Here is a 27942-nt window from a genome sequence, read left to right on the forward strand (position 1 = left end):
ATAAAACAGGGGCCCCTGGGTGGCTTAGTCGGTTGAGCGTCCGACTTTCGCTTAGGTCATGATCTCGCGGTTTGTGGGTTCGAGCCCCGCGTCGGGCTCTGTGCTGACTGCCAGCTCAGATCCTGGAGCCTGTTTCAGAGTCTGTGACTCCCTCTCTCTCTGACCCTCCCCTGCTCACGCTGTCTCTCTCTCTCTCCTAGAAATAAAAAAAAAAAAAAAAGAAATAAAACATTAAAATATATATATTTTTTAAAGAGGTAAATCAGACATGGATCTTGACTTCAGGGAGCTAAGTATCTAATAATAAGGAAGTTAAGGTGTGTGGTTTGTTGTTGTTTTTTTAAATTTTTTAATGTTTGTTTATTTTTGAGAGAGCAAATGAGGAAGGAGCAGAGAAAGAGGGAGACACAGAATCTGAAGCAGGCTTCAAGCTCTGAGCTGTCAGCACAGAGCCCGACATGAGGCTCAAACCCATAGAGTGTGAGATCATGACCTGAGCCAAAGTCAGATGCTTAACCCACTGAGCCACCCGGGTGTCCCTAAGAAACTAAGCTTTGAAAACTATTGTATACGAGATAGAAAGTGATCAGTTCTATGGGAATGAAGACCTGAACCTTGTAGGTCAGCCACCTTGGCTTTGAATTCCAGCCCTCTCCTGGATATTCATGGCCAAGCTACTGAACTTATTTAGGCTGTTTTCTTATCTGTAGATTAGGGAGAGAAATGCCTGCCTCATAGAACTGCCTAGAGGGTTAGCTGAGAGGCTCTTTTAGCTCCAGACTTGGAATATCTAATTGCTCATTCAGTATCCTTTATAATGTGTCATCCATTTTTACCTTAAGTCCAAAACCTGATGTATGAGCCCTTTTTCGGAATGTTTTCTGTCTCCATGAATAGTATCAACAGTCTCTCTAGCCAGAAATCTAAAAGTCACTTCCCATTTTTTACCTCATTATCCAGAAAACCCTGAGCTATTGATTTTACACCATAAATTTTGTTCCTCACATTTGTGCACTTATCTCCATTGCTACCACCATTGGTCAAGCTTTTGTCATTGCTCCTGCATAAGTTACTGTTAACAGCCTTCTTTCTCCCTAAATCTGTTCCTCTGCTTGCCCCACATCCAGCCAGAGTAAACTTTTCAAAGTGTACACACAGATCACTTTTCTGCTTAAAACTCAACAGTGAGGGGGCACGTGGGTGGCTTGGTTGGTTAAATGTCCGACTCTTGATCTCAGCTTGGGTCTTGATTTTGAGGTCCTGAGTTCAGGCCCTGCATTGGGCTTGAATGTAACCTACTTAACAAATAATTCCTCAATAAGTTTCCATTATCCTTAGTCTGCAGATAAAATCTTAAGGGCATATTTGTCTCACCCTTGTTCTGCCTCGCTTGTTATTCTGTTCCCAAGGCCTAGCAGAATATTTTTTCATAGTAGATGCTCATATATTTAAGGGATGGAGAAAGGAAGGAACATATGAAAGAACCAGTTTCAATAATTGAGAAATTTAGGCCATCCCTTTATTTCTTTCTTGTTAGTTTGTATATGAACATACTAACGCATTACAGAGGTTGCAAGTGAAATACTGTTTCTGATTAAAATGTTTATTTTTGATTTCTGTTTCCTATCTTTTCATGTCCCCTCTTTATCCCCAGCCAGTCACTATTACCCCATCCCTCTTTGTACCATTTTATTTGTCTGAGGTAGCTGAGGTACAGTTCAAGGACTCCCTCTTTTCTTCTCCCTGTATAGTTCATGAAAGCCAACCATTTGAAATGCATGTGAATGATTCTCTTATTGTAAACAGATTATTTGGTATGCATGATAGTAAAGTAAAGCACCTCTTCCTGGTGTTGCGAAAACTGCAAGTAGTCCTCCCACTGGAGAATCTAGTTCACTACTTCATAGATTAGGTCCCAGCTGATGAGGCACAAAGCTTCAAGGGTCAGACAAGTACTTGAGAATCTCAGGAGTTTTCATTAGTGGATAGTCTTGCTTTGGTCTTCACAGAGAATGCCAAGGCCTTAAGAAAGCAGAAGACTGGGTGATGAGACTGATAGATAACGTGAACTAAATGGGAGTTGGGGGATGTTTTCCAATGTGACTCAGGCGATTTCCTGGCGGGGGGAAATGAGGTCTCATTTTGTAATGTCATGTCCACCCATGATTTGGCCATCTGAGGCTGGGAGTTAACTACAGCTCCTGTACTTTTTGTATTTCTTAAAGCATGGTTAAATTGGTAAATATTATGTGTATTTCACCAGTTTTTATAAATCACATTTCAACAAAATATAAGTGGTACAAAGAACATCTGTATCCCTTTTTTTTTTTATAGTTTATTTATTTTTGAGACAGAGAAAGACAGAGCATGAGTGGAGGTGGGGCAGAGAGAGAGGGAGACACAGAATCCGAAACAGGCTCCAGGCTCTGAGCTGTCAGCACAGAACCTGATGCGGGGCTCGAATCCACAAACCGTGAGATCTGACCTGAACTGAAGTCGGATGCTTAACCAACTGAGCCACCCAGGCGCCCCTTAAATTTCTTTTTAATGTTTATTTATTTTATTTTATTTTAATGACAGAGAGACAGTGTGAGAGTGGGGGAAGGACAGAGAGAGATAGACAGACAGATAGAATTCAAAGCAAGCTCCAGGCTCTGAGCTATCAGCACAAGAGCTTCACATGGGGCTGGAACTCATGAACTGTGAGATCATGACCTGAGCTGAGCTTAAGTCAGATGCTTAACCCACTGAGCCACCCAGGTGCCCTTCCCCCCACCTTTTAAAGGTAGGCTTCACGCCCAGCATGGAGCTTGAACACACGACCCTGAGATCTAGAGTCTGACACTTTACCAACTGAGCCATCCAGGTGTCCCATCCCTTTAAAAAAAAAAATTTTTTTTTTTAATTTCTGAGAGAGAGAGACAGCGTGAGTAGGAGACGGTCAGAGAGAGAGGGAGACAAAGAATCCGAAGCAGGCTCCAGGCTCTGAGCTAGCTGTCAGCACAGAGCCCAATGTGGGGCTTGAACCCACAAACCATGAGATCATGACCTGAGCTGGAGTCAGACGCTTAACCGACTAAGCCACCCAGGCACCCCCCCTTTTTTAAATTTTTAATGTTTATTTTTGAAAGAGAGAGAGATAGTGGGGGAGGAGCAGAGAGAGACTGAGACAGAATCCAAAGTAGGCTCCAGGCTCTGAGCTGTCAGCACACAGCCTAACACCGGACTCAAACCCACAAACCAGGAAGAGATTATGACCTGAGCTGAAGTTGGACGCTCAACTGATTGAGCCAGCCAGGCGCCCCTCACTGCCCCTTTTTAGTAGAAGCTTCCTCATTTTCTGTTTGTCCAGTATTTCCTTGTAGTTAAGTTGAGGTTACACAGCCTTATACAACCTTAGCCAGAAACCTACATAAGTGATGTGTTCTCAGGTTATGAAATCTGGAGACTCAATACATTTTTAATGAAATGCAGAGTAAAGGAAATCCACAAATTCTGTAGGATTCTCTGAAAAGAGATAAATAGATTGGACTGGTCACGGGAAGACATCACAATTTACCTATTCTGTAGACTTAGTTTACTGATTTGGTAGAAAGTGTATTTCTAAAATTTTATCACTTTTCCCTTTATGTCAAGTTTTGCATTAGTCCAGGTAACATGTATTACTCTCTTCTACCAGTTTCTATTCAGGTTCCTTCGGTATTAAATCAAGAGGAAATTATTTCTATTTTTAAACTTAATGAAATCAAGTGTGTCTTTCAAATGGCACAATTTGAAAAGATTAAGGATCTACAATTAAGGATCTACTGATTATTATGCAAGATTCCTCAGTGACTTGTATCTTTATAAAAAGACATTGAACTTTGATGTATGCATACAAGTCTTTATTTGCTTCCTGGTTTCATAACCATTAGAGTCAGGCTAACAGTTGGTACTCCCGGCTTTGTCACCATTCTAGTCTGTCAGCACTCCTACTTGAGCTATAGATACTCTTGCCAGTGATTTCTGTGGAATGTATAGATGGTAGTTGATAGGTCTATCCGTGCCATTTTCCCCTTCCAGGCTGTCTTAGAAAGAGCATCCAAACTTTAGATGAGGCAACAAGCCACTTTGCGGAATAGGATTAGGGCCAGTGTGGTTTTAAGTATGTTTGTTGGGTGTTTTTTTTTTTCTTTCTCTGTCTCTGTCTCTGTCTCTTCTTTTTCTTTCCAGGTAATAGGAAACACTGTGGTGGACACAGTTGGGATCTAGTCGTTGGTTAATAGGTAGAAGAGTCAGAGGTATATTTGAGGCCATTATTGTAAGATGATTTTTTTTCTTCACATATGCTTTTTTAAAAATAATTCTTTGGCCTTTATGCATTTTGTGTTTGCAGTTTGAAGAAAACAGGTCTGAAACAAGGTCATACCCCCAGCTGCTTCTGAACACATTGACTGCCAGATCTCCAAACATCAAGTCCACCTTCATTCGCCAACCTGTCTGACATGTCGGGACCCGTGCCAAGCAGGGCCAGAGTTTACACAGATGTTAATACGCACAGACCCCGAGAGTACTGGGATTATGAGTCACACGTGGTGGAGTGGGGGTAATTGTCTCCTTTTACTTCAATGTCCTCACTCAGGGTTGCTTCTTTTGTATTTGTTGAGTAATTTGTGTTAGGAATCCTTCCTGGCTGCATTTATCAACCTCGAGATTGAAACCTGATTTGTGTTTTCTTCTGCAGTGAAAAAGCAAGGTATTGCTTTGGCAAATTAACAGTTTCTATGGGCTTATTATTTAAAAATTATTTCTGTCTCTTACTCTTTCCTTGGACTTCTGTATTCTGGATAAAAGGCTGGTAACAAAGAGTTACGTGTCAGCTTGTCTCGGCTAAGGGCTTTGTCGTTAGGTGAGAATTAGTAGTGGAGAGATTCTAAAAACCATACTCTTACATAAAAGTATTTTTGAGGTCAGAGAATGCTGTCCCATGATGATACTGAAGGATGAAACAGTTCTCCAGAAAGATGTCCTCTTTCTTATAGAAGCAAAATTAAACCCTTATCAGCGTTTACCCTTATCATGTGGCAGGCCATGTGTAACATGGAATGAAGCCCCGGTTCCAATTTGAATAGTTGCAGTCTACCTCAGTAGCTGTTTGCCCCCTGCTGTCTGTGCAGTCTCATTTGGATGTTTGTATCTCTTGTCCCAACATGTCGGCATTTAATTGATCAGGTCATACTTACTGTGATAAAAGTATTTTGACATCCAGTGCAAAAGAAAGCAATTTGGAAACGCATAAAGCTATAGCTCCCATATGCTGCATTGTATATCTGTTCACTTGTGATGTACATAACCTATAAGTGGTTAAAGATGGTCTCCCAAATTGATATAAGGGGCCCCTGTAATCCTGATCGGGCCAAGATTCTTAACAGTAAATGCATTGCCTCTGCATAAGGAGGTACAGAGTGCTTCGTAGATACCATCAAGAACCAGCGGTACAATATCAATAAATGTTGCTGTTGATAATCTAACAGTTCCTCTCTTGTCTCAGGCTTCCAACTCCAGGAAAACCTGTGTTTTGCTAAAGAATTTTCAACCACTGTTTTTGAATTGAGTGCTTTGCACTTAGTTCTGCTTACATAACACTGAAGAGCCCTTCCAAGATGTGGCGCGGCGCTGTTTGCTCACGCACATTTTGTATTCTGTGCCCACCACGGGGGAACTCGGTCAGAACTAAGAGCCTCCTCCCCGAGACCTGTCTTAACTACATACACTGTCCATTGTCCTAAGTACCATCTGCCTTGTCTGTTCATTCACTTTCTTTTTAGCGGCTTGAGGACGGTGGATGGCTAGTTTGTTACCTGTTGTTGGATTTGCAGTATCCCCAGCAGGAGTGAATAGAATTTTGACTTTTTTTTCTTTTTTTACTTATTTTTTTAAGCAAAGCCATCTAAATTGTAATCAGAGGCAGGGAGAAAATATTGGCATTTCCCTTATTTGTTACCTCTGATGTTGCTAGTGGTCATGGAATATGGGTAAAAATAGAGGAAGGGACCTCTAACTATGATTCATGATCTGCACTGTGATTTGCAAACTTCTTACATGGACTGTCCTCAGGGCTTTCCTTGGGGGGCAAGTGGGAAGTCAAGCCTGTATGTTTGAAAGCCACTTATTTGCAAAAACATCCATTAAAAATCTGCTTCTGGTGTGTGGCTGAGTTGAAATACTCTTACAACACGAATTGACTCCCTGCTAGGTGCCAGCACTGAGCCAGGCACCAGAGTACAGAAATATATGAAAATTATCCTCCAAGGGAAAGCTGTCTGTTGTTGGATACGAACACATAACAGACCCTAATAGAAGGTAGCTGTGTGGTATGCCACTAGAAATGAAACTTTGGGATTTGAAAGAATAATTGAAAGGCTTAAACTTTTCTAATTCTAGGATTTAGAACACACCTTTTTAATTAATGGCCTGATTTTTAAAATACAGAGAAACCAGTTTGGGAATTATTTGAAATACCTTTTATTTCTTTTACTGGTGGTAGAGTTGTTAAAATTAATTAGTGTCTTACAGTTTGAACTTTTGAAATCATTGTGACTTTGACCCTTTTTGTTCACAGTAATCAAGATGACTACCAGCTAGTTCGAAAATTAGGCCGGGGTAAATACAGTGAAGTGTTTGAAGCCATCAACATCACAAATAATGAAAAAGTTGTTGTTAAAATTCTCAAGGTGAGTATAAGAAGGTGGTTATAATCTCAGAAGTATTTGGAACTTAGGTTTTTTGTTTTTAAGTAATAGTGATACCTTTTTTTAAGTAGCATTTGAAAAGGTTTTTGTAGGGGCACCTAGGTGGGTCAGTCGGTTAAGCACCAACTTCAGCTCATGATCTCACGGTTTGTGGGTTCGAGCCTCATGTCAGGCTCTGTGCTGACAACTAGCTCAGAGCCTAGAGCCTGCTTCAGATTCTGTATCTCCCTCTCCTCTCTCTGACCCTTCCCTGGTCACGCTGTGTGTCTCTCTGTCACAAATAAATAAATAAAAAACATCAAAAAAAATTTTTTTAAAGAAAAGGTTTTTGTAATGTTTTCACACTTTAATTTTATTGTGTCCTATGCAAGTTTGATGTTAACTTTTTTTTTTTTTTTTTTTTTTGAGATAGAGTGCTCAAGTGAGGGAGAGAAGTGGGGTTCTCCCGATGCAGGGCTCGAACTCACTAACTATGAGATCATGACCTGAGCCCAAGTGAGAGGCTTCACCAACTGAGCCACCCAGGCAGCCGGAAGAGGTTGTCTTTCTTTGACAGATCAGCAAAAGAAATGGAAGCAAAAGAAGCAGTTTGGCTCAGTTAGATTGTGGCAGAGGAAGAGAGTAAAGTTTCAATCTTCTCTCTCCTAGGTCTCGCCTAATACTAATTTTCTATTTGCCAGTTATAGTCCATCCTTTTGTTTTCAATCAGTTGTTTCCTTTTCTGGGTAAGGATGAGGAGTCACAAATGCAGGCCTTTAAATGGCAGGCCGTTGCCGTCTGCACAACTAGTGCGATGTAAGTGCCTGTGCTCCAGCCCCAGCTGATAACTGCTTTGCAGGAGCGCAGGTCCAGTGTTGCCTGACACTCTTCTGCAAAAAGAAAGTAAAAGTTTGTATTTATATACGAATTCCCCTGGTTTTTATTTATTTATATTTTTTTAATTTTTTTTAAAGTATTTATTTCTGAGAGACAGAGACAGCGTGAGCAGAGGAGGGGCAGAGAGAGAGGGAGACACAGAATCTGAAGCAGGCTCCGGGCTCTGTGCTAAAAGCCAGGTCAGAGCCTGGAGCCTGTTTCGGATTCTGTGTCTCCCTCTCTTTCTGACCCTCTCCTGTTCACACTGTTTCTCTCTCTCATTCAGAAATTTAAAAACAAAACAAAACTTAAATGTTGGCTCAAGAGTTTTAAAAAACACTACAGGGGCGCCTGGTGTCCCAGTTGATTAAGCGTCTAACTTTTAATATTGGCTCAGGTCATGATCTCATGGTCTGTGAGGTGGGACTGACAGCACCAAGTCTGCTGTTTTCCTCTCTTTCCCTCTCTCTCTGCCCCTCCCCCACTTGCTTTTTTCCTGTCTCAATATAAATAAACATTAAAAACATGGAAATAAATAAAAATGCTGTGCAGGCCAGATTTGACCAGTGGGCTACCAATCTGCAACTTGTAAGTTACTTATAACTGTACCGTGCGCTGTCATATGGCAGGAACTTGGCATATAGTTCTTGCTATAGGAACTTTTCCAGATCTCATACTGAGAAGCAAAGTTTCCCAGACTTTATCTAAAGTTATAGGCACCCATATTGTATCAGTAACTTTTAAGTAGTTAAGCCCAAATAACAAAAAAAAGTGTTTGCTTTAACTTGGGAGCCATTTCAAATGTTACCCACTGGGGCACCTGGGGATGGTTCAGTCAATTAAGTGTCCATCTTTTGATTTCGGCTCAGGTTACGGTTTCACAGTTTGTGAGATCAAGCCCTGAGTCAGGCTCTGTACTGACAGCACAGAGTCTGCTTGGGATTCTCTCCCTCTCTCTTTAAATAAATAAATAACTTTATAAAACGTTTTAAAAATAAAACGTGCAGAGCCTCCTTAGGATTCTCTCTCCCCCTCTTTCTGTGCCTCCCCTGCTTGCTCTTTCTCTCAAAATAAACTTAAAAAACAAAATACAGGTGACTGTTGATCATGAAGTTTCGTAACCACTGATCTTGTTGATGAAGAGACAAAACATACTTAAAACAATTTCTGAGAATTATATGCAGCGTATCAATAGTCTGGGGTGACTGACACCCTAGGAAAGACCTGCATGGTCCAGTGTAGCAGATACGGGCCACATGTGGCTTTTGAGCATTTGAAATGTGGCTAGTGCAACTTGAAATATGCTGTGAGGATAAAATATACCTGATTTCAGAGGTTTAGCACACAAAAAAAGAATATAAGTTTATTAGAATTTTTATATTGATTTACATGTTAAAGTGATAAGATTTTACAGATATTTTGTTAAATATATTAAAATTAATTTGGTTTACTTCTTTTTGCTCTACTTTTTTAATGTGGGTACTAACTAGAACATTTAAAATACACCTGTGGCTTGCATTGTATTCCTTTTGGACTAGCACTTTTTGACTATTAAGAAGGAAGGCTTTGTGGAGGGGGTGCAGTTGGACCAAAGCCCTCCTCAGAAAAATGGAAAGGATTTCTGTACGAGAACAGATGTAGAAATGATGGGTGAGGACAAAGGAACATGGAAGATATACTCAAGGGACTCTGCAGAGTGGTCTTTTTAAAATGGACGGAACAGTTCATTTATAGGAATATTGGTGATAAAGTTAGGCAGATATTATGGGTTATGTCCCAGCCATATTCTGAGATAGGTACTCTTGTCGATCATTTTTGCCTATAATGAAAGGCTTAGGGAACTTGGGTAATTTGCCCGTAGTCACACAGCCGGCAGGTAATGAAAGTAGGATTCACGTTAGGTAGTCTGACTCCAAGGCCCACATTTACCCACAAAGTTATGCTGCACAAAGATGGTTTGGTCATCCTTGCTATTGGTCCTGAATTCCTCTCTATAGGGTGGGGGAAGTCTGTAGACTTGAAGGAATGGAAAGAGCCCTTGTTTCATCCTAATTGTCAGAGACTTGTACAAGATATATCTTAGTGTTACTAACAATTTAAAGTCCTAGTCTGTATAGTTTTAAAAAGTTAACATGCTAAGATTGATGAATGGAATTAAATACTAGTTCTGCAGAGGTTTGATCTTTGGGAAGAGAATCTTGTTTTCTTTCAGTTCCACGATTGCTCAGTACCCACAGAATCGCTGGCACAGGGGTAGGAGAAGGGGGTTCAGAGATGGGACAGATGCATATCCTTCCTTCAGAGAGCTCCTAAGCAGCCATTTATGTGTTACATGTACATGTTGAAATACTCTGCAATAATTTCACTGGTGTACTTTTACCCTTTTAGCCAGTAAAGAAGAAGAAAATCAAGCGTGAAATAAAGATTTTGGAGAATTTACGAGGTGGTCCCAATATCATCACACTGGCAGACATTGTAAAAGACCCTGTGGTGAGTATGGTAGGCGCTGGCAAGGCCCACCAGGGCTGAGGTGGTGTTTGACCCGGAGCACAACTGGCCTCTTTATTTCCCCCTCTACCATTAAGTCCTGCTTTAAAAGTGCTTAATCAGTTATACCATTTAACTAGCTTGGGTCTTTCTTTCAAAGAGACCTCCACCCACAGACTATTTCTTATTCTTCTAGGCTAAGAGACTGATAGCACTGGAAACTGAAATGTGTTAATCCATTTTGCAAACTCAGGTCCGATGCCGATGGGCGATGGGCGCATTGTCGGGCTGCCTAGAGCCTGGTGAGACTTCAGCTCCATGTCTTCTGTTTGAAATCCATCCCAAAAATGACCTAAGTGTGGTGATGATCAGAGCGGGGAGGGCTTGTAGCAATAGAGGGTTCCTACTGCTGAGGCGAGGACCACCAAATTCACCGCGTAGTGTCCGCAAACTGTGCCCACCGCAGCTGCTGGGGCTGTTGCTAACGTGTGTTTTCTTTTTCTTTCCCCTAGTCACGAACCCCTGCCTTGGTTTTTGAACACGTAAACAACACAGACTTCAAGGTATATTATATAACTGACCATTTCAAGGTGCTGGGATGGTAGGCCACAGAGAAAGCCTTTTAGCGATGTTACTATTAGAAGAACTCCCTCCTAACATGCTTCAAAAGAGCTTTTTATCCTCAAGATAATTTACCCCTGTTTTTAAGATCAAGAAAGTCCTATACCAGCAGCCTCTACTTTCCACATCTTGGTAGTCTGCTCTTTTGTTTGTTCTGTACTCTTTTTAATTACCAGTACATTTACTTCTCACCACCTCTGTCATTCATTTGACAGTCTCTACAGATGTCACACCTAATAAAGGCCACAGCACATGTCCAGTCAGGATCTGGCCGTAGAGCATTTCACGTTAAAACAACTTTGTTCAAGAAGGAATGCATTGTGTGTGTACAAGCAAGGACTGCTTATACCTTGGTCCCTCGGAAATTCTGGGCTATAGATCGTAAAAAGGAGGGGTGGGTAGAGAAGTGTGTTATAAACTCTGGTGTAAAACAGACCTCTACAACAGATAGATCTCTGACTTCAGCCCATCTGGTGGCCTCCTTATTTCAAACAGCTCTCAATTCCAGTATAGCAGAGGAATGTGGGCACTCTCTTGGGTTACAAGCTGTAAAGGTACTTGTAGTAAGAATGTTAGATATCAGCAAATGGGTGAGTCCTGTGAACCTTTGCTGGGAGGATGAAAAAAGGAAAACTATTTTAGGAGCAGAATGATAACTTAAAGGAAAACTGTCAGGATATCACAGTTGAATGATATATAGATTAAAAAAGAAATCTCCAGCTTCTGGAAACCTGGCAAGGATACATAACAGTCGATCAGAGTTTACTTTCAAATTGGGGTGGGAATATTTCTGTTAAATTGACAGATTTGGCAGCAAACCATCTTGCACACTCACTGGTGATCCACAGTGCCTGTATAGCTACGTACCTCAAAGGTGGGTTAGTTCCCCCCTAAGGAGGGTGTATATGTGCCGGAATGCCTTGGATGAGAAGGTCTGGAGGTAAATGAAAAGCAGACTAAACTGTAAATGTGTATTATCAATGCATGTTGCACATATAAATTGGTACGTTCCCAACAGTCGGTTATAGCTTAAGCAATACAGGTTTCAGTAAATCTTCACTCTTATGTATAGAGTTAAAAGTATCTCTTTTAAAAAGCAAATGTTGGAGAAGTAAAGACTGATGAACAGACAGATCTAGAATTGTACCAAACGAGCCAAGTCTTGGTTTGAATTACTACAGACAAAGATAAGAAATTGCTTTCCTATCAACATTATTTCATGGCTCAAATATTGCATTTGTCTTTAACAGCAATTGTACCAGACGTTAACAGACTATGATATTCGATTTTACATGTATGAGATTCTGAAGGTAAGGGAACCTGGGATACTAAATATCTCTAGTTTTCTCTTCCTTGTATTAAATGGTCCAATTAATTGTGGAAAAGCCAGTGAATTAACTTTGGAAAGTATGTTGAAAGAAGGGGCCTCGTATTCATATAAGTGATTAGTAAGTTAGTAGCATCAGAGCCCTTGTGCTAATGTAAACGTTATGGAATGAGTCTAGTAAGAATGTAATTTAGAATGCTTTGGAAAGGGTACTTGGAAGTGAGCTGGGACCCCTTTAAAAAATATTTATAATCTTCCATCATACTCCTATGAAAGTTACAGTTAAATTGTCAAAATGTACAAAAATAACTTCTGATATGCTGGCTTGTGGTATACTTTCTTTTACTTAAAATTCAACAGTAAAACAGTAAACTAACTCAGCCCTCAGAGGGTCATTGTCCTCAGGATTATGTCAATCTCTGCTCGGAGATTGCTGATTTAGTGTGTACTTTGATTTCTAATGTGGGATCACCAATTATCTTGCTCCTGGTAAGCATTAAGATCATCTCTATAGATAAGAAAATTGAGAAGAGGTGGCTAAAGTTTCTTACTAAATGAGGGTTGCTGTAAGGCCTGCATTTGAACCTTAGTAGTACCCTAAAAAGACTATTCCAGCAGAGATATTTCATCTTTCCACTGGCTCGTGCAGTATTGTGACAAGCAGGACTTCATAAGTTAAGGATATACTTGTCTAGCCCTGGAAACCATAGGAACCCAAGTTGCCTTTCAGGAAGTACAGGAATTTGACCAATGACATCAGCTGGCTTAAAGGCTGGGATTAGCAAACCCCAAAGGTTATGCCTCTCAATTTACCTTGGTTTGAGATTGGACGTGGTTTTCAAATCAAATTTGATGTTATAAATCAGGTACAGGTGCAGACAGTAAAATTTTTGGCTTTGTAGGCCATACGGTCTTTCTCACACTGCTCCTGTGGTAACACAAAAGCAGCTAGAGACGATATGTAAACAAATCGGTGTGGCTGTGTTCCAATAAAACATTCACAAAAACAGGCAGCAGGCCATATTTGGCCCATGGGCCATGGTTTGCCAACCCGTATTGTGTATTCTTAACTGCTAGAGGATTCTTGTTCTTTGAATAAGATTTGTAAAACAGACCAATTTTCTTTTGAGGGGCCTGTGTTTCTGAAAATAATCCGTCCTTTGGTTAAGGGGGAGAGATTGGAAGTGTTGCAGTTGGTACACATTTTTGGTGTTTTTGAACGGAAAGAATGTTGAAATGACAGTGTAGGAACAGAACTTGAAGTTCTGAGGCTGTGCGTTGTCCTGACTATGGGATCTTGAATAAGTCTCTGAAGAGTACTTGTGGGAGTGACTGTCCTAGTCTTGACTCACAGGGTTTTTGTGAGGCTAGAAGGAAAACTATGGAGGAAAAAGTAGACTTTAAGAAAGCCATTCTTTAGCAGGCTAACACTTGCTTTCTTAACCTTTCCTCTTACAGGCCCTGGATTATTGTCACAGCATGGGAATTATGCACAGAGATGTGAAGCCCCATAATGTCATGATTGATCATGAGCACAGAAAGGTAAAGTGATAGACTGACCAGTCTTATTTATTAAGATGATAGAGTTAGCAGCTCATCTTCAACACTTTATCCCTGGCATCTGTTACAGTCACTGGTGCCTATTAGGCACTTGATAAATGTTTGGTGAATGAATGAACTCATTAACAAATCAGAATGTTGAAATCACTATTCATATTCCTAAGAATACTGTGAAGGAAACAGATTTGAGCCTGGCTGGCTCAGTAGGTGGAGCACACAATTCTTGACCCATGTTGGGTGTAGAAATTACTTTTTAAAAAGGAGGGCGATGCCTGGGTGGCTTAGTCGGTTAAGCGTTCAACTTCATCTCAGGTTATAATCTCATGCATGGTGCATGGCTTTGGTCCCCACATCGGACTCTGTGCTGACAGCTCAGAGCCTCGAGCCTACTTTGGATTCCCTTTCTCCCTCTCTGACACTCCTCCACTTGCACTCTGCTTTTCTATGTCTCAAAAATAAATATTAAAAAATAATACACCAGATTGGTAGGCAAAACATTAGCTTTGGGCAGGGAAGCGGGCTTCTAGTTTCATTAGTTAAATAACTAATTTCTTGGGAAACTCCTCATTTACCTCCTTTTTCTTTTATAATGGGTATAATAATAATTGCTCTGCATACCACTAGATTATTGTGAGAGTTAAGTATACATGGTTGTGATATAGATAAAATATTCAGAAAATGCCGCTGCTTAAGAGCCAAGGGTCATGAGGCCCCTGAGCTGTACAAATGCTTTTAATGAGAGCTGCATTGACTACATGGCTTTATCATCAAGTTTTTTAGGGTGACCAAGCCCACCTTTTATAGTCAGTGATAGCTATGTGTTGTAGACTGTGGGGACGTAGTTGATTTATTCATTCAATTAATATTCTTTTAGACTCACACTATTTAATAAGTATTGTTCTAGAGGCTGGGGATATATGTGTGAGACAAATAGACAAAAAATTCTTGTCCGTAGGGAGCTTGCATTTGCAGGAGTCTGGTGGGGTAGAAAGTTAATTGTGATGTGGAAGAGGGGCACCTGGGTGGCCCAGACGGTTGAGCATCTGACCTCGGCTCGGGTCATAATCTCACAGTTTGGTTCATGAGTTCGAGCTCCACATTAGGCTCACTGTTTATCGGTGCAGAACCCACTTCACATCCTCTGTTCCCTTCTCTCTTTGTCCCTCCCCTGCTGAGGTCCTCTATCTCAAAAGTAAATAAACATTAAAAAAAAAATAGTGATGTGGAAGAGAAATCATGAATAGGGAATCGTAGAGGGTGTTAGGGTTTTAAATAAGGTTGTAAGGGGAAAGTTTTGTTGGGAAGGTGACACTTTAACGACACTTGGAGGGAACCAGCCATGTAATCTCAAAAACAAATGTGTCCCAGATAGAGGAAATGGCAGGTGCAAAGGCCCTGAGGCAAGAATGTGCCTGGCATGTTGGACAGATAGATCTACGTAGAATGAATGGGTGGGGCGGGGGGGACAAAATGAGATCAAAGAGATAGAGAACCACATCATTTAAAACCTTAAAGATCATTGTCAGGGTTTTCTGTGAAGATGCAGAGTTGTTTGTTTGTTTGCAGGGTTTGAGCAGAAGGTTGACACGCTGTCACTTAAATTTTTAAAAACTCATTACACATCTATTAGAACAATTAAAAATAGTGACAATACCACATGCTGGCAAGGATGCAGAGAAACTGCATCTCTAATGCATTGCCAGCAGGAATGTGGGGTGGCATGGCCATTTTGGAAAATGCCAGACTATTGCTTCTTAGTTTGTTGGTTTCTTTTCTTTTTTTAATATTTATTTTATTTTTGAAAGAGTGCAAGCAGGGGAGGGGCAGAGAGAGGGAGACAGAGGATCTGAAGCAGGCTCTGCACTGATAGCAGCGAGCCTGAGGTGGGGCCTGAACTCACAGACTGCGAGATCATGACCTGAGCTGAAGTCGGCCACTCAACCAAGTGAGCCAGCCAGGTGCCCCTAGTTTGTTGGCTTCTTAAAAAGCTAAATGTGGGGCACCTGGGTGGCTTAGTCGGTTAAGCGTCCGACTTTCCCTTGGGTCATGATCTCGCGGTTCGTGGGTTCGAGCCCCGCGTCGGGCTCTGTGCTGACTGCCAGCTCAGAGCCTGGAGCCTATTTTGGAGTCTGTGTCTCCCTCTCTCTCTGACTCTCCCCTGCTCACGCTGTCTCTCTCTCTCTCTCTCCTAGAAATAAATAAAAATATTAAAAAAAAAAAAAAAAAAAGCTAAATGTATGCTTCCCCAACAGTCCAGGAGTAAGTCATTTATCTCAAAGCAACAAAATCTTAGGTCTACCCCAAAACCTATATATGAACGAACATGGCTTTATTTGTAATAGTTCAAAATTGAGAAAAACCCAAATGTCCTTCAGTAGGTGAATGAGTAATTGAACTGTGGCATTATGTGGTATTATTACTAAGTAGTATTCTTCAGCATTAAAAAGGAAAGAACTAGGGACTCCTGGGGCTGGCTCAGTCAGTGGAGCATGTGACTCTTGGGCTCGTGGTTGTAAGTTCAAGCCCTATGTTAGTTGTAGAGATTATTTAAAAATCTTTTTTTTTTTTTTAAGCATGTTTGATGTTTATTTTTGAGAGACAGTATGAGGAGGGAAGGGTCAGAGAAAGAGGAAGACACAGAATCCCAAGCAGGCTCCAGGCTCTGAGCTGTCCACACAGACCCCAACATGGGGCTCCAGCTCACGAACTACGAGATCATGACCCGAGCTGAAGTTGGATACCTTACCACTTGAGCCACCCAGGCATCCTAAGATTATTTAAAAATCATTAAAAAGGTGTGTGTGTGGGGGGGGAGAACTAGTGGTAAAGCACCAACTTGGTGAATCTCATCTTGAGTGAAAAAAGGCAGTCACAAAAAATTACACTAATGAGTCCCTTTTCAAAATGACAGAATTGGAGCTTGAAAGCAGAGGGGTTGTCCCGGGGGTTGGGAAGTGAGGGGAAGGAATACCACAAGGGACATAAGTGGTGAGTAAACAGTTCTGTGTCTTCTCGAAGCTATATGACTCTGCACATGTGATCAAATTGCAAAGAACTACACACAAATGCATGCATACTTATGAAACTGAAAAATAAAGGGTGGCTCAGTAGGGTTAAGCCTCTGACTTCAGCTCAGGTCATGATCTCACGGTTTGTGGGTTCGAGCCCCGAGTCCAGCTCTATGCTGATAGCTCGGAGCCTGTTTCAGATTCTATATCTCCCTCTGTCTCTGCCCCTCCCATGCTCATGCTCTATCTCAAAAATAAACAAACATTTAAATAAATAAATAAATAAATAAAACTAGAAAATAAAATCTGTCTGTATTGTGCAAAGTAGATGGTGTTTTTCAGAAACTGTGAGTGCCACTGTGGCACAGGAACTAGATAATGGGGAACCCTGTGTGCCAAGCTAAGAAGTTTGGTTTTCGTCCTAAATGCAGGAGATAGGTAGTCACTGGAAAGGCCGCAGTAGTGACACGGCCAGTGTTTTTAAGAGTATTCTGATGGCAGTGTGAGGGGTAGCACGAAAGCTAAAACTACTCATGGTTTATTCTTTCCTTTTTTTCTTTCAGCTACGACTAATAGACTGGGGTTTGGCCGAGTTTTACCATCCTGGCCAAGAATACAATGTCAGAGTTGCTTCCCGATACTTCAAAGGTCCTGAGCTACTTGTAGACTATCAGGTGAGAAGAGAAGCGCCGATCAAATTTCGGTCCTGTGTTTTGCACGTAATTTGTGAGAAATGTCATTTGTGCTTTTGAGGAGGTCATTTATGCACATATGTGGCTGTCCCTTTTATATGAATGTAAAATACGAATCATTTCAGTTCATCCATCATAACTTGTATTGTTTTTTTTATTTTCATAACGTCAGGAGAATATGAATAGATCTGCTTTTGATCCTAACTGAAGAGAAGGTACACCAGAGATACTTTTTCGAGTCAAATTCCAGAGCTAGTTTGAGAATCGTAAGCTAGGTTTAACCAACCTTAAAATAAACTCAAAAATGTTCTCCTGTGATTTTCTTAAATTGTATTCTAAAGACCTTCCCCTTACCAAAAAAGAACAAAAGCCTTCTTTCTCCTCACAGGAACAAAATCCTTGGGGACACCTCTCATGCCTGCTCCTCCCAGGTTCTTATCACACACATTGAAAATTTCAAACTCTGTCCTAGAAATGGCTTTTCTGGGATCTTGAGGCTATAACCCAGAGCCCCAAACACATTTTATGCATAATAATATTCTTCACAGCATTATTTATAATAGTGATGAAAAACAAAACACATTGTAGGAGAAATTAAAGATTAAATTCTGAAACATTTATGCACTAAAACCTTGGGCGGTAACAGTTTGGGATCTTTTAGGTAAGTGATGAAAAGAGAAATTCCGAATAGCATGCAGATTGTTTTGAAACGGGTGGAACAGGTATATAGAAAAAAAGACTGAAAAGGAATACATGAAGGTGTTACTGGTTTTTGAACTTTTGGACTTTGACTCAGTGGAGTGATATATATTTTTAATAGTAAAAGAGCAGTATTTCATTTTGAGATGACGACATTTTGTGTATAACTAATTTTTTTTTTTTTTTTACTTTAATCCAGATGTATGATTATAGTTTGGATATGTGGAGCTTGGGTTGTATGCTGGCAAGTATGATCTTCCGGAAGGAGCCATTTTTCCATGGACATGACAATTACGATCAGGTGATAATTTTGTTCCCATTAGGGAACTCACTGGTCCAACTTAATGATGGCCAGATCTGCCTACCCATTAGAAACTGCTATGGATCTTGCTAAAATACACATGACCGGCCCCCACTGAGACCTGCTAATTCAGAATCTCTTAGGCCGGGCCCTACAGTAATTTCCAGTTTATTGTTTATTCAGCCAAACTGACATTGATTTTCAGATTGGTGTTTTGGGAGCCTTTTGAAATCAGTTTTTCTCTTAGTCTTCTTAATTTGCAGTGATTGCTTTATAGCAAAATGTGTGTGTAAATTATTATTTTTTTTAATGTGTGTAAGTTATTTATTTTGAGAGTGTGAGCGGGAGAGGGACAGAGAAAGAGAGGGACAATCCCAGGCAGCCTCCAAACTGTCAGCACAGAGGCCAACACAGGGCTCAAACTCATAAACCATGAGCTTATGACCTAAGCCGAAAACAAGAGTCAGATGCTTAACCGAATGAGCCACCCAGGCACCCCTGAAAATTATTTTATAAAGCATATACAATTAAAAGAATACTAGTTTAAGAAATAGAACTTTACCTTAGAATCTCCTAGTGTAAGCTTTCATTAAAGAGCTGTTTCCTCCAACGTGTTGCGTTTATATGTGGCATTTCTGTGATTCTTTGTCTCTTTCGAGTTAAGTTGATGTTTTCAGTAGAAATGTAGATGATGTTTTTTATACTAGCTCCACTTCCCCGTAAAGATCAAGGGGCCATTTCTTTCAGTAGAACCTGGAATGATTCTAGGACCTTGTGGAAGGTACTGTTCCCTTGTTTGAGCACATGACCATTTTTAGTGAATCAAAGAATACCACCTTAAGTCAGTTAAAATCAGTAACCCTATTGTCAGGACCGTGCAGGATCGAACAATACAGGGGGGAAAAAAAGTCCCTTCTGTCAAACAATTCGTGGTCTATCCAGTAAGGGAACTGGACATATAAGGAAATAAGTTCTAAGTCATAAATGTCAGAGTAGAATCAGACCAGGTACAAGAAGCAGTTGTGGCGGGAGTGAGCGGTGTGCATGTACAAGAGCGGCTTCCCCAAAGGAGGGATGTCTTCAGCCGGGCTCTGAGGTAGGGCGGTGCCTGACCGGGGGGGACATTTCAACGGGGAAGAAGCAAGTTACAAGACCATTTGCTTGGGCGCCTGGGTAGCTCAGTTGGGTAAGCGTCCCAACTTTGGCTCGGGTCATGGCCTCGGGTTTGTGAGTTCAAGCCTCATGTCGAGCTCTGTGCTGACAGCTCAGAACTTGGAGCCTGCTTCAGATTCTGTGTTTCCCTCTCTCTCTGCCCCTCCTCTGTGTCTCTCAAAAATGAGTAAACGTTAAAAAGAAATTTTTTTGCTTTTTTTCCCTGACACCGTCACATTGAATGATGATTTGGGGAATTTTATATAGAAATCCCTTCTTGCCACGCAAAGAAATTTGAAATATATTGTGAGAAGTTAGCATGCCTACCTGTAGCCATGGTGACCCTTTTCTGTTAATTCAGTTACAGCTGGTTGATTTAATTATGTGATGTGTTTGTGGTGTGAGTTTTTGTGTCTCTTCAATCCTAGTTGGTGAGGATAGCCAAGGTTCTGGGGACAGAAGATTTATATGACTATATTGACAAATACAACATTGAATTAGATCCACGTTTCAATGATATCTTGGGCAGGTAAGTCATAAAACAGAATAGTTAAGTTTTCTTTGCCAGCACTGCGAGTGTGTCGGTGGTCTGGCCGTGCAGGGTGCTGCCTGAGCAGCCCTTTCGTAGAGGATTCCACCAAATAGTGTGTTTCCCAGATTTCACTTACCAGGAGTCTTGAGTGTGTGGAGATTATGGTTGCAGATTCCTGTCAAGTGAATGAATGTTAGGGGTCAAAAACCAAAATCTCTTGATTTAGCTTGTTTCTCCAAATGACAAAACCATCCTTAAAGGAGAAATAGAAATAGGAAATGCAGGCTTCAAGACTGATTTGCAGACAGTGAATGCCAACATTAGGAATTAGACACAATATGAATTCATTAACCATTTCACTGGAGGAGGTGGACTTGCCTGATGAAAAAAGGCTTCTGCTGGCCAAGTGGCAGAGATGCCAGGAATCGCCGTTGGGGGGGGGCGGGGAGGCCTGGTTGGCCCAGCCACCTGATCTCTTTGCTACACAGGACAGGAGCCCTTAATCCTGTGAAGTAACCTGAATTATGTTGTGTAGAATTGTGAGGACCCAGATTTCCCTTCTCTGCAACACTGCTATTTCCAGTCTCTCCAATTAGCTTTGTTGTCTCCCTAGTGGCAGAGTGGTGCCTGACCTACTCTCTTGAGTCCTGATCTCTCTTTGCGATCGGCTGGGCTCCTAGCCACTAGAGAAAATGTAGGAGTAAAATGTTGGGCTTCCGTGCCCCTCGGTCTGTGTCTCATTCCCACTTTGGCTCTACAGACACTCCCGTAAGCGATGGGAACGCTTTGTCCACAGTGAAAACCAGCACCTTGTCAGCCCCGAGGCCTTGGATTTCTTGGACAAGCTGCTGCGATATGACCACCAGTCACGGCTTACCGCAAGAGAAGCCATGGAGCACCCCTATTTCTGTGAGTCCAGTGTCCGGTCCACAGAGCATGTGCAGGCCCACCCAGCACACTGTACGAGGCAGAGGAGAATAGATGTTGTGGAGAAAGCTCTGGGCCCAACGGAATTGAAAACCCAACTGCCTTTAGCTTGCCGTCAAGTCCCTCGCTCCCGGTGAACCTCGGTGTTTTCCGCTGGGAACGGTGACGGCAGCTGCCCTGGGAGGACTGTGGTTGTTTAACAGGCAGCGTGACACGTGATCGCTCCTGAACAAACTGCTTTCTTCCCACGTGGGGGATGTTTCTCGGTGGCTGGTCTGGGGTGGCCGCGCTAGAACGGCGGCCTTGCTCTATCCTTATGTGGTCCTCCTTCGCTGGAGAGAGCCCAGGAAGCTTAGCATCTTACTCTGTGAACATTGTGACCTAGGTCCGTGAGCATAGCTGACGGTGCCGTCCTGAGCGAAAATGCCACTGGTCCCACCCCGTCCTCACTGTGACGTTAGCCTCAGCGTTGGGTCGCTCCTTGGGGGCTGGTGGGATGGTTTTACAGGGAATTGATGACAGCCTTGCCCGCTCTTCCGTGCCAGAAGCAAACTGCCAGGCTGATTGAGATGGAGAGTGAGTCTGTGATAGTAGCATCAGCCTGCACAGACCTGCGGCTTTGGCCCACTGGGCAGCACCGTGCTTGGCCGGCCGGGCTCTGGAGCGCAGTAACAGCTCTTCACTGACACAGGGTTACCGTCCCGGCCAGGTTAGAGTGTATTGTCTCATTAAAACCTGACAAGAACATTTGTGTTCTAAATTAGCTCTGCTGTGGATAATTACCACATCTCCCTCCCATTTGGTTTAAGAGTTGGCCTTTACCCGCAGTGTGACAGGAAAGCTGCTCCTGTTTTATGCTACTTGTCTAATTCATGGCGAACGTTCTTGCCACTTTACTTTGTTCCGGGAATAACGTAAACTATAAGTAAAATACAGAGAATGAGGATGGCTGCTTTAAGGCCTCACACCATTACCTTCAAGTGTAACAGAACTTAACCCTTTTGGTTTTTTCTAGATACTGTTGTGAAGGACCAGGCTCGAATGGGCTCGTCTAGCATGCCGGGGGGCAGTACGCCTGTCAGCAGCGCCAATATGATGTCAGGTCAGTTCGCTGGTAACTTGTGGCACAGGGTGGGGGTGGGGGAGTAGAAATCAGTTATTTTTAGTTTTGCTTCCTCTTTGTGGCCTGATTTCTTGTGGCCCTTCTTTCCTATCATGTTCATCTTCTTGACAATACTGACCTGTGTGGTCTCCTTACCAGGGTTCAGAATGCTTTTTGACACCTGGTGATTTTAGTGACACTGCCTTGAGTAGGGTATCAACAGTCTCTTCTAGGCCAGAGCCCTGAAAGTTTCTCACAGAGAGGCTTGGAAGTCCCAGCAAACTATGAAGAGTCAGAGGACATGCCTTGATCTCACAGTTTAGAGTGACAGTAGTTGCGTGATCCTCAGAAACAAGATTGAGAAATAGGGGGCGGCCGAAGGTGTGTAGATAGAGATGTGCGTAAGAATAGTTGTCCACTTGTTTCCCAGAGCATCTGCCATGTGCCTCACAAACTGCAAAGGCTTGTATGAAATGATTTTTCATTATTGTTGAGTCTTCTTGATTTAAAGCGAGTTTGTGTATAGAATACACGCTCCTGCTATAAAAGAGACAATAGGCTCATCCCCTGAGAATTCTACATGCAGGTAACATCCATATGGGTGTATTTGTAGTCAGGACATGTAGTCAGACACCCTCAAAGAATTGTTGTCACAATTCTTTCTTTAAAGAAGCAGCTGCCTTCTAGAACCTGTCCTCAAGGTGTCTTGCCTCTGGGTGAAATGATGTACATCCAAATCCACGGCTGCTGTTTGTAGCCTTATTTGTAACTGCAAACCTTCCAGCTCTCAGTAGGAAACTGGCTACTTGAATTATGGGACATCCATTCGGTGGAAGCTATATGGCCAGAGAGAAGAATAAGTGTTTCGTGTTTTATACCTCCAGCTCCAAAATAATAATGTAGAATGAGAAAAACAAGGTGCAGCACCATGTCTAAGACCAGGAGTGGGCAAGAGTATATAATCACATTTTTATATGTGATTTTTATATGCGCATTCTTATATAATTATATTCACATATGTGCGTAAAATATTTCTGGAAGGATATACCCCAAAAATGGTACCATAAGTTGGCCAAGCAAAAGGGTAACAGGAATTTTTCACTACATACTCTTCTGCACTTTTGGTATGTTGAACTGTGAAAATTTATTACCTGTTCAGAAGTACATATATAACAATTTGAAAATTAACTGGATGATTGAGGAGGGCAACTTAACAGGTAATTCTGGTCATTAGATGAGTGGAAGAAACCAAATGGAAATAAATTCTAAAACACTATTTTAGCATTTCTGCACTGAACATGACTTGGCTGGTTTTGAAAGCTGCTGGGTAGTTTTGAAAGCTGCCTGCTAACTAGGCAGCGTGATTCCAGGACGCAGGAGCCCTGGCTCTGCCCTCATGCTACTCAAGTCGGGCCGTGACTGGCCACACGCGGCTACTTAAATTAGTTAAAATTGAACGAAATTTAAAGCCCAGTTCCTTAGTTGCACTAGCCAGATTGGAAGTCCCCATCAGCCACTTGTAGGTAGCGACCACCCTGTCGACAGAGATCATAGGGCAGAGTGTGTGGTTGGAAGGCACTGCCCTGGAGAGGGGCCTCCGTTTTAACTCTAGGGCAGTTGCTGCTAACTAGCCGTGTACTTTGTACAAACTGCCTAAACTCCCCAAGCTTAGAGTTCTTTACCTGTCTCCTCAATTGATTAGAAATTAATTTTAGTTTGAAATTAGATTTCATTTGTAAAAACCTGGCTTGTTGAGGCCTTCAGGAAAAAAAAAAAGAAATACCAGGGCACCCAGCTGGCTCAGTGGGAAGAGCCTGCGACTCTTGATCTCGGGGTCTTAAGTTCAGGCCCCACATTGGGTGGAGAGCCGGCTTCAAAAAGAGAAAGAGGGAGGGAATAACTGTTGTATCACTTTTTGAAACAGGTACTGTGACAACCTGGTGACTTACACCTCCATAGTTGGGGTCTCGCTCACAGTTAGCTGTTTTCTTCTAGGGATTTCTTCAGTGCCAACCCCTTCACCCCTTGGACCTCTGGCAGGCTCGCCAGTGATTGCTGCCGCCAACCCCCTCGGGATGCCCGTTCCAGCTGCCGCGGGCGCTCAGCAGTAGCGGCCCCTCCTGTCTCCTGATGCCTAAGCAGAGGTGGGGGAGTCGACGCTCTCCTTGATGCAGCTTGCGCCTGGCGGGGAGGGGTGAAGTACTTCAGAAGCACCGTGTCTGAACCGTTGCTTGTGGATTTATAGTAGTTCAGTCATAAAAAAAAATTATAATAGGCTGATTTTCTTTTTTTTTTCTTTTTTTTTCCTTTCTTCTTTTTTTTAACTCGAACTTTTCATAACTCAGGGGATTCCCTGAAAAATTACCCGCAGGTGGAATATTTCACAGACAAAATCGTTTCCCTCCCCCCCCTTTTAAATTTAATTTCTCATCACTTAAGAACAAAGATGACCCAGCCTCAATCCCGGCTGCTGCGTTTGGGTGGAGATCTCTTCCCATGTCCACCATTGCTCCCCCACCACCCCACACTTTGGGGGATTTATATCTCATGCTCTTCTCCAGAGATTACAAAAATGTAGCTTCTCCGAGGGAGGTGGGAAGGAAGGAGGAAGGGACCCAACCGACAAGAGCGTTGTGCTGCTGGTCACTTTTACCGCTTTATTCCAAGTGCTTCAGTGGGGTTGTCCTGGTGAATCTAGTGGAAGTTATGTCTTAGTTTCATTGAGATGCTGAAAATCTACCCAAAGTGCAGATAGGTCCTGAAAACCTCAATCTGAATCATGTCTTATTAATCTAGCCGCAAATCCAACTCACTCAGACCCCTAGTTTCAGTTTAGTTTAAAATTTTTAATGCCTTCCCTCCCCATCTCCTTACCTTGGTCCCCCTCCCCTTTCATCTCCCCACATGCTCTGGAGCTGGTGGGAGGGGGAGGCAAAATCTTTCCCAGTCTTCTCTGACTTGGCCATTTTGAATTCAGTTAGTTACTGGGCTTAATTTATTGCTTTTTACAAAAGAAACAAACGTTGTCTGTGTAGGTTTCACGCTCGCAACTCTTTCAGAGCTAATGGAAGATGTGGCCACACCGAGTTTCATTTTCTGCTTCCTAGCTTCTTTTCTTCCTTTCTCCCCCTTCCTTCACATGCCATCCAGTGCGAAGACCTGCCCCTCGGTCTTGTAAATGTCTCTGAGAGGTAGAAGCAGAGCCACTATCTCCAGTGAAACTGAAATGGTAGACCTGTAATTGTGGGAAAATTATCAACTCTCTTGTTACAGCCCTGCCTCCCCTTGCTGTGTGTATATATATAATACTTTATCCTTCATATGTGAAAGATCCAGTGTTGGAATTCTTTGGTGTAAATAAACGTTTGGTTTTATTTATCAAGGTTAGATTTAAGTTCCCTGTGTAAAGGTCTCGCTGGGTGGGTGTCTCACGTTCACATCTGAGGGGCCTGCAGCCCTGTACCGTGGAGGCTTCCCAAGGCCCCCATTTTTATACACCCCTCATTCGACCCATGGTATCGGGCAGGGCAGAGAGGCCTTAAAAAAGCACCACAAGCCAAAGCGTCTCTGGGGATTAAGGATCCTTTGCCATAAAACTCATTTTGTGTCTCAGCAGTGCAGGGATTGGGGATGGAAAAGTCGCCAGTTTTTGTGTGTTTGTGTGTGTGTAAAGTGGATTTTCCACTGTAATCCAACCACCTAAGTTTATCAGGTGCTTCACTGAGGAAGCCTAGTTTTTTAAGCACAATAGCAAAACCATCAGCTCTGTATTTTCTCCTGTTCTTTCATTATAGTAGCTGCTTGTGGGAACTAGGAACAATTCTTCCAACATATTTTAAGGCCTAAAGTCTTAGTTCCCCTTTCTCCTACCTTTATAGATCATAAGCCTTTCTCGCCTGGGCGCCATAGACAAACATAATTGTTTCAGGAGTTGAATTTAATGAACATATCTAACTTTATAACCCATCTTGGCTCTAGTAACTTTATCAAGGTGGTGGCTTTCGTGAATATAATGATAAACTTCGGAGGAAGCGAAAGCCTCCTTTTATAATGCTTCTCAACCATGGGGAAAACATTCTGACTGTGTGGCAGGGTAGTTTCTTTCTTGTGGCCACTTACAGTGGGTATTTATTGTTCTTGACCCTTTTATGCCCTAGAATGCTGTGGGGGTTACCATGTTGACTTTGTGCAGAAGCTAAAAGCACCGGATGTGCCAGAGATGCAATTTGTGATTACGTTTGCACTGGATTGTGATTGGAACAGGACATTTATGACTGATGAATTCTTTCTTTTGCGCTGGGGAGGAGGGTTGTAAATCGAGACTTCGCATCCCACCCTTGTAGCTCAGAGAATCTAGTGGCCGAGGCTGGTGTGGGGGCCGCAGATGGCTGGACCTCCCAACACGCATCAGGCCTTGCGAGAGATGGAAGGTGAATGCAGAGGACTCTGAAATGCCACCCGAGAGCCTTTTAAAATAAATAGAAGTTTTTAAAATGCTACTTAAGGAGTCACTGCAGAAGCATGAAAAACAGAAGACCCAGTTGGGTGGGTGGGGGTGGGGGGCGAGGGTTTGCAGAGTAACAACTTCTGTGTTGTTGTAAATTACCTCATCTGTACACCGGGTACTGGGACACTATTTCTCAGCACTGCCTGTGTCTGTGGTGCCTTGAGGGCAGGAAGCGCAGTGCCAGTATATGACAGCTGTGTTGGCAATTCCTCTGAAAGGTTTTTTAAGTAATTTTTAACTTTGTTTGAAGTGGCCCCCCCCTTTTTTTTTAAGTTTGAAGTCAGAAGCTCCCCCTCGTCCCCTTGATTTATTGGTTGTAATTGTATTGTAATTGGTATGACTAAAACATAATAACTGTGCTGGGAAGAAGTTGTGCCATGAAGGTCTTTAATTTTTTTTTTTTTTTTAAATAAAAACATTTAAACAAATGAAATGTCCCTGCAGCCTGAGCAGTATGCTTCTCCACACCGACACCGTCTGTGATAGGTGGCTCAGTTCTCGTGTGTTTTGAATTTAATACTGGGTTGATGGAGATGTGAAATGGGATGAATTAAGATTCGTTGAGGAGCACTGACGTCTGGAGAGTTTTGACCTCAAGATTTCAGTACAGAGAGCATGAAGCTGTTGCTAAACAGGACTGGCTTCATTCTTGTCCTCGTCCCGTACTTGGCCGCTTGGCAAAAGTTTCTTAACTTCTCAATCTGTTTCATCATCTATAAAATGGGGCCACTGCTTCCTCGGGACTGAATGAGAGTAAATGCCAAGTATCTGGCACCTGTTACGCCCTCGATGAACCTAATTTCCCTGGCCTCCTGGTGTGTATGGAGGCTCGGTCCCCGGTCCTGACTTTGCAAGTGACTCACCGTACTATCCGTCCTTGGGGCCTCCCGGGGCCTCTGTGTGTGCTCAGTCAGGGCGAGGGTGGGTGACGCGTCTTCAGAGTTCCTTTGCGGCTGTGACACCAATTTTAGAAAGTTTGAGTGATGTGTAAATAAAAAGGTCCACGGAGACGTCTCTGACTGGCGGGAAGCCCTGTGAAAGGTCGGCCTCGGAGGGACCTCAGCCCCGGAGCAACTCGCAGCCTGGGGGCCTGGAATGAAGATGTGGTGGTGAGCTCACAGGACCCTTTGGCAGCTGAAGCAGAAACTACTCCCAAGAGCAGGTCAAAGAGGTGACATTTAGTTTACTTACTTATCAGTGCCAAATGAGTAAATTCTGCAAGACTGTGTTTGAAGTGCCATTTGATCTCCCTCAGTTTTAACGAATTGAAATCAGAGGAAATGCTGTGATCCGAAACTTGTCGTTTCCTCTTAATGTTCACCTCATACCATCTGATGACATCCACATGTTACTAATATCAGGAGTTGAAATGTGTGCTTTGGGTGAAAGGAACTGTTGTGTAATAACCTTGTATCTGAAATGTCTAACTCGCATGAACTTT

The 27942-nt window shown here is 42.5% G+C and overlaps 1 protein-coding gene across 5 annotated transcripts in view; it reads left to right on the forward strand.

Moving 5' to 3' along the window:
- CSNK2A1 (casein kinase 2 alpha 1) overlaps positions 1-25383 on the forward strand; it is a 51143-nt gene extending 25760 nt beyond the window's left edge. For 4 of the 5 annotated variants that reach the window (XM_039237706.1, XM_039237708.1, XM_039237707.1 and 1 more), the window contains exons 2-13: positions 4376-4585; positions 6602-6713; positions 9975-10076; positions 10586-10636; positions 11945-12004; positions 13480-13563; positions 17153-17263; positions 18180-18281; positions 19862-19962; positions 20726-20874; positions 21908-21994; positions 23990-25383. In XM_039237706.1, the coding sequence (XP_039093637.1) occupies positions 4485-4585; positions 6602-6713; positions 9975-10076; positions 10586-10636; positions 11945-12004; positions 13480-13563; positions 17153-17263; positions 18180-18281; positions 19862-19962; positions 20726-20874; positions 21908-21994; positions 23990-24105 (1176 nt within the window). In that variant the 5' untranslated portion in view covers positions 4376-4484 and the 3' untranslated portion in view covers positions 24106-25383. Of the gene's footprint in view, positions 1-4375; positions 4586-6601; positions 6714-9974; positions 10077-10266; positions 10376-10585; positions 10637-11944; positions 12005-13479; positions 13564-17152; positions 17264-18179; positions 18282-19861; positions 19963-20725; positions 20875-21907; positions 21995-23989 lie in introns of those variants that run through there. The other variant, XM_039237710.1, reaches the window with a different exon arrangement.
- Positions 25384-27942: the final 2559 nt, after the last annotated feature.

The sequence above is a fragment of the Hyaena hyaena genome, unplaced genomic scaffold (genome assembly GCF_003009895.1).
Source record: "Hyaena hyaena isolate Hyena2069 unplaced genomic scaffold, ASM300989v1 scaffold_131, whole genome shotgun sequence".
Taxonomy (NCBI): domain Eukaryota; kingdom Metazoa; phylum Chordata; class Mammalia; order Carnivora; family Hyaenidae; genus Hyaena; species Hyaena hyaena.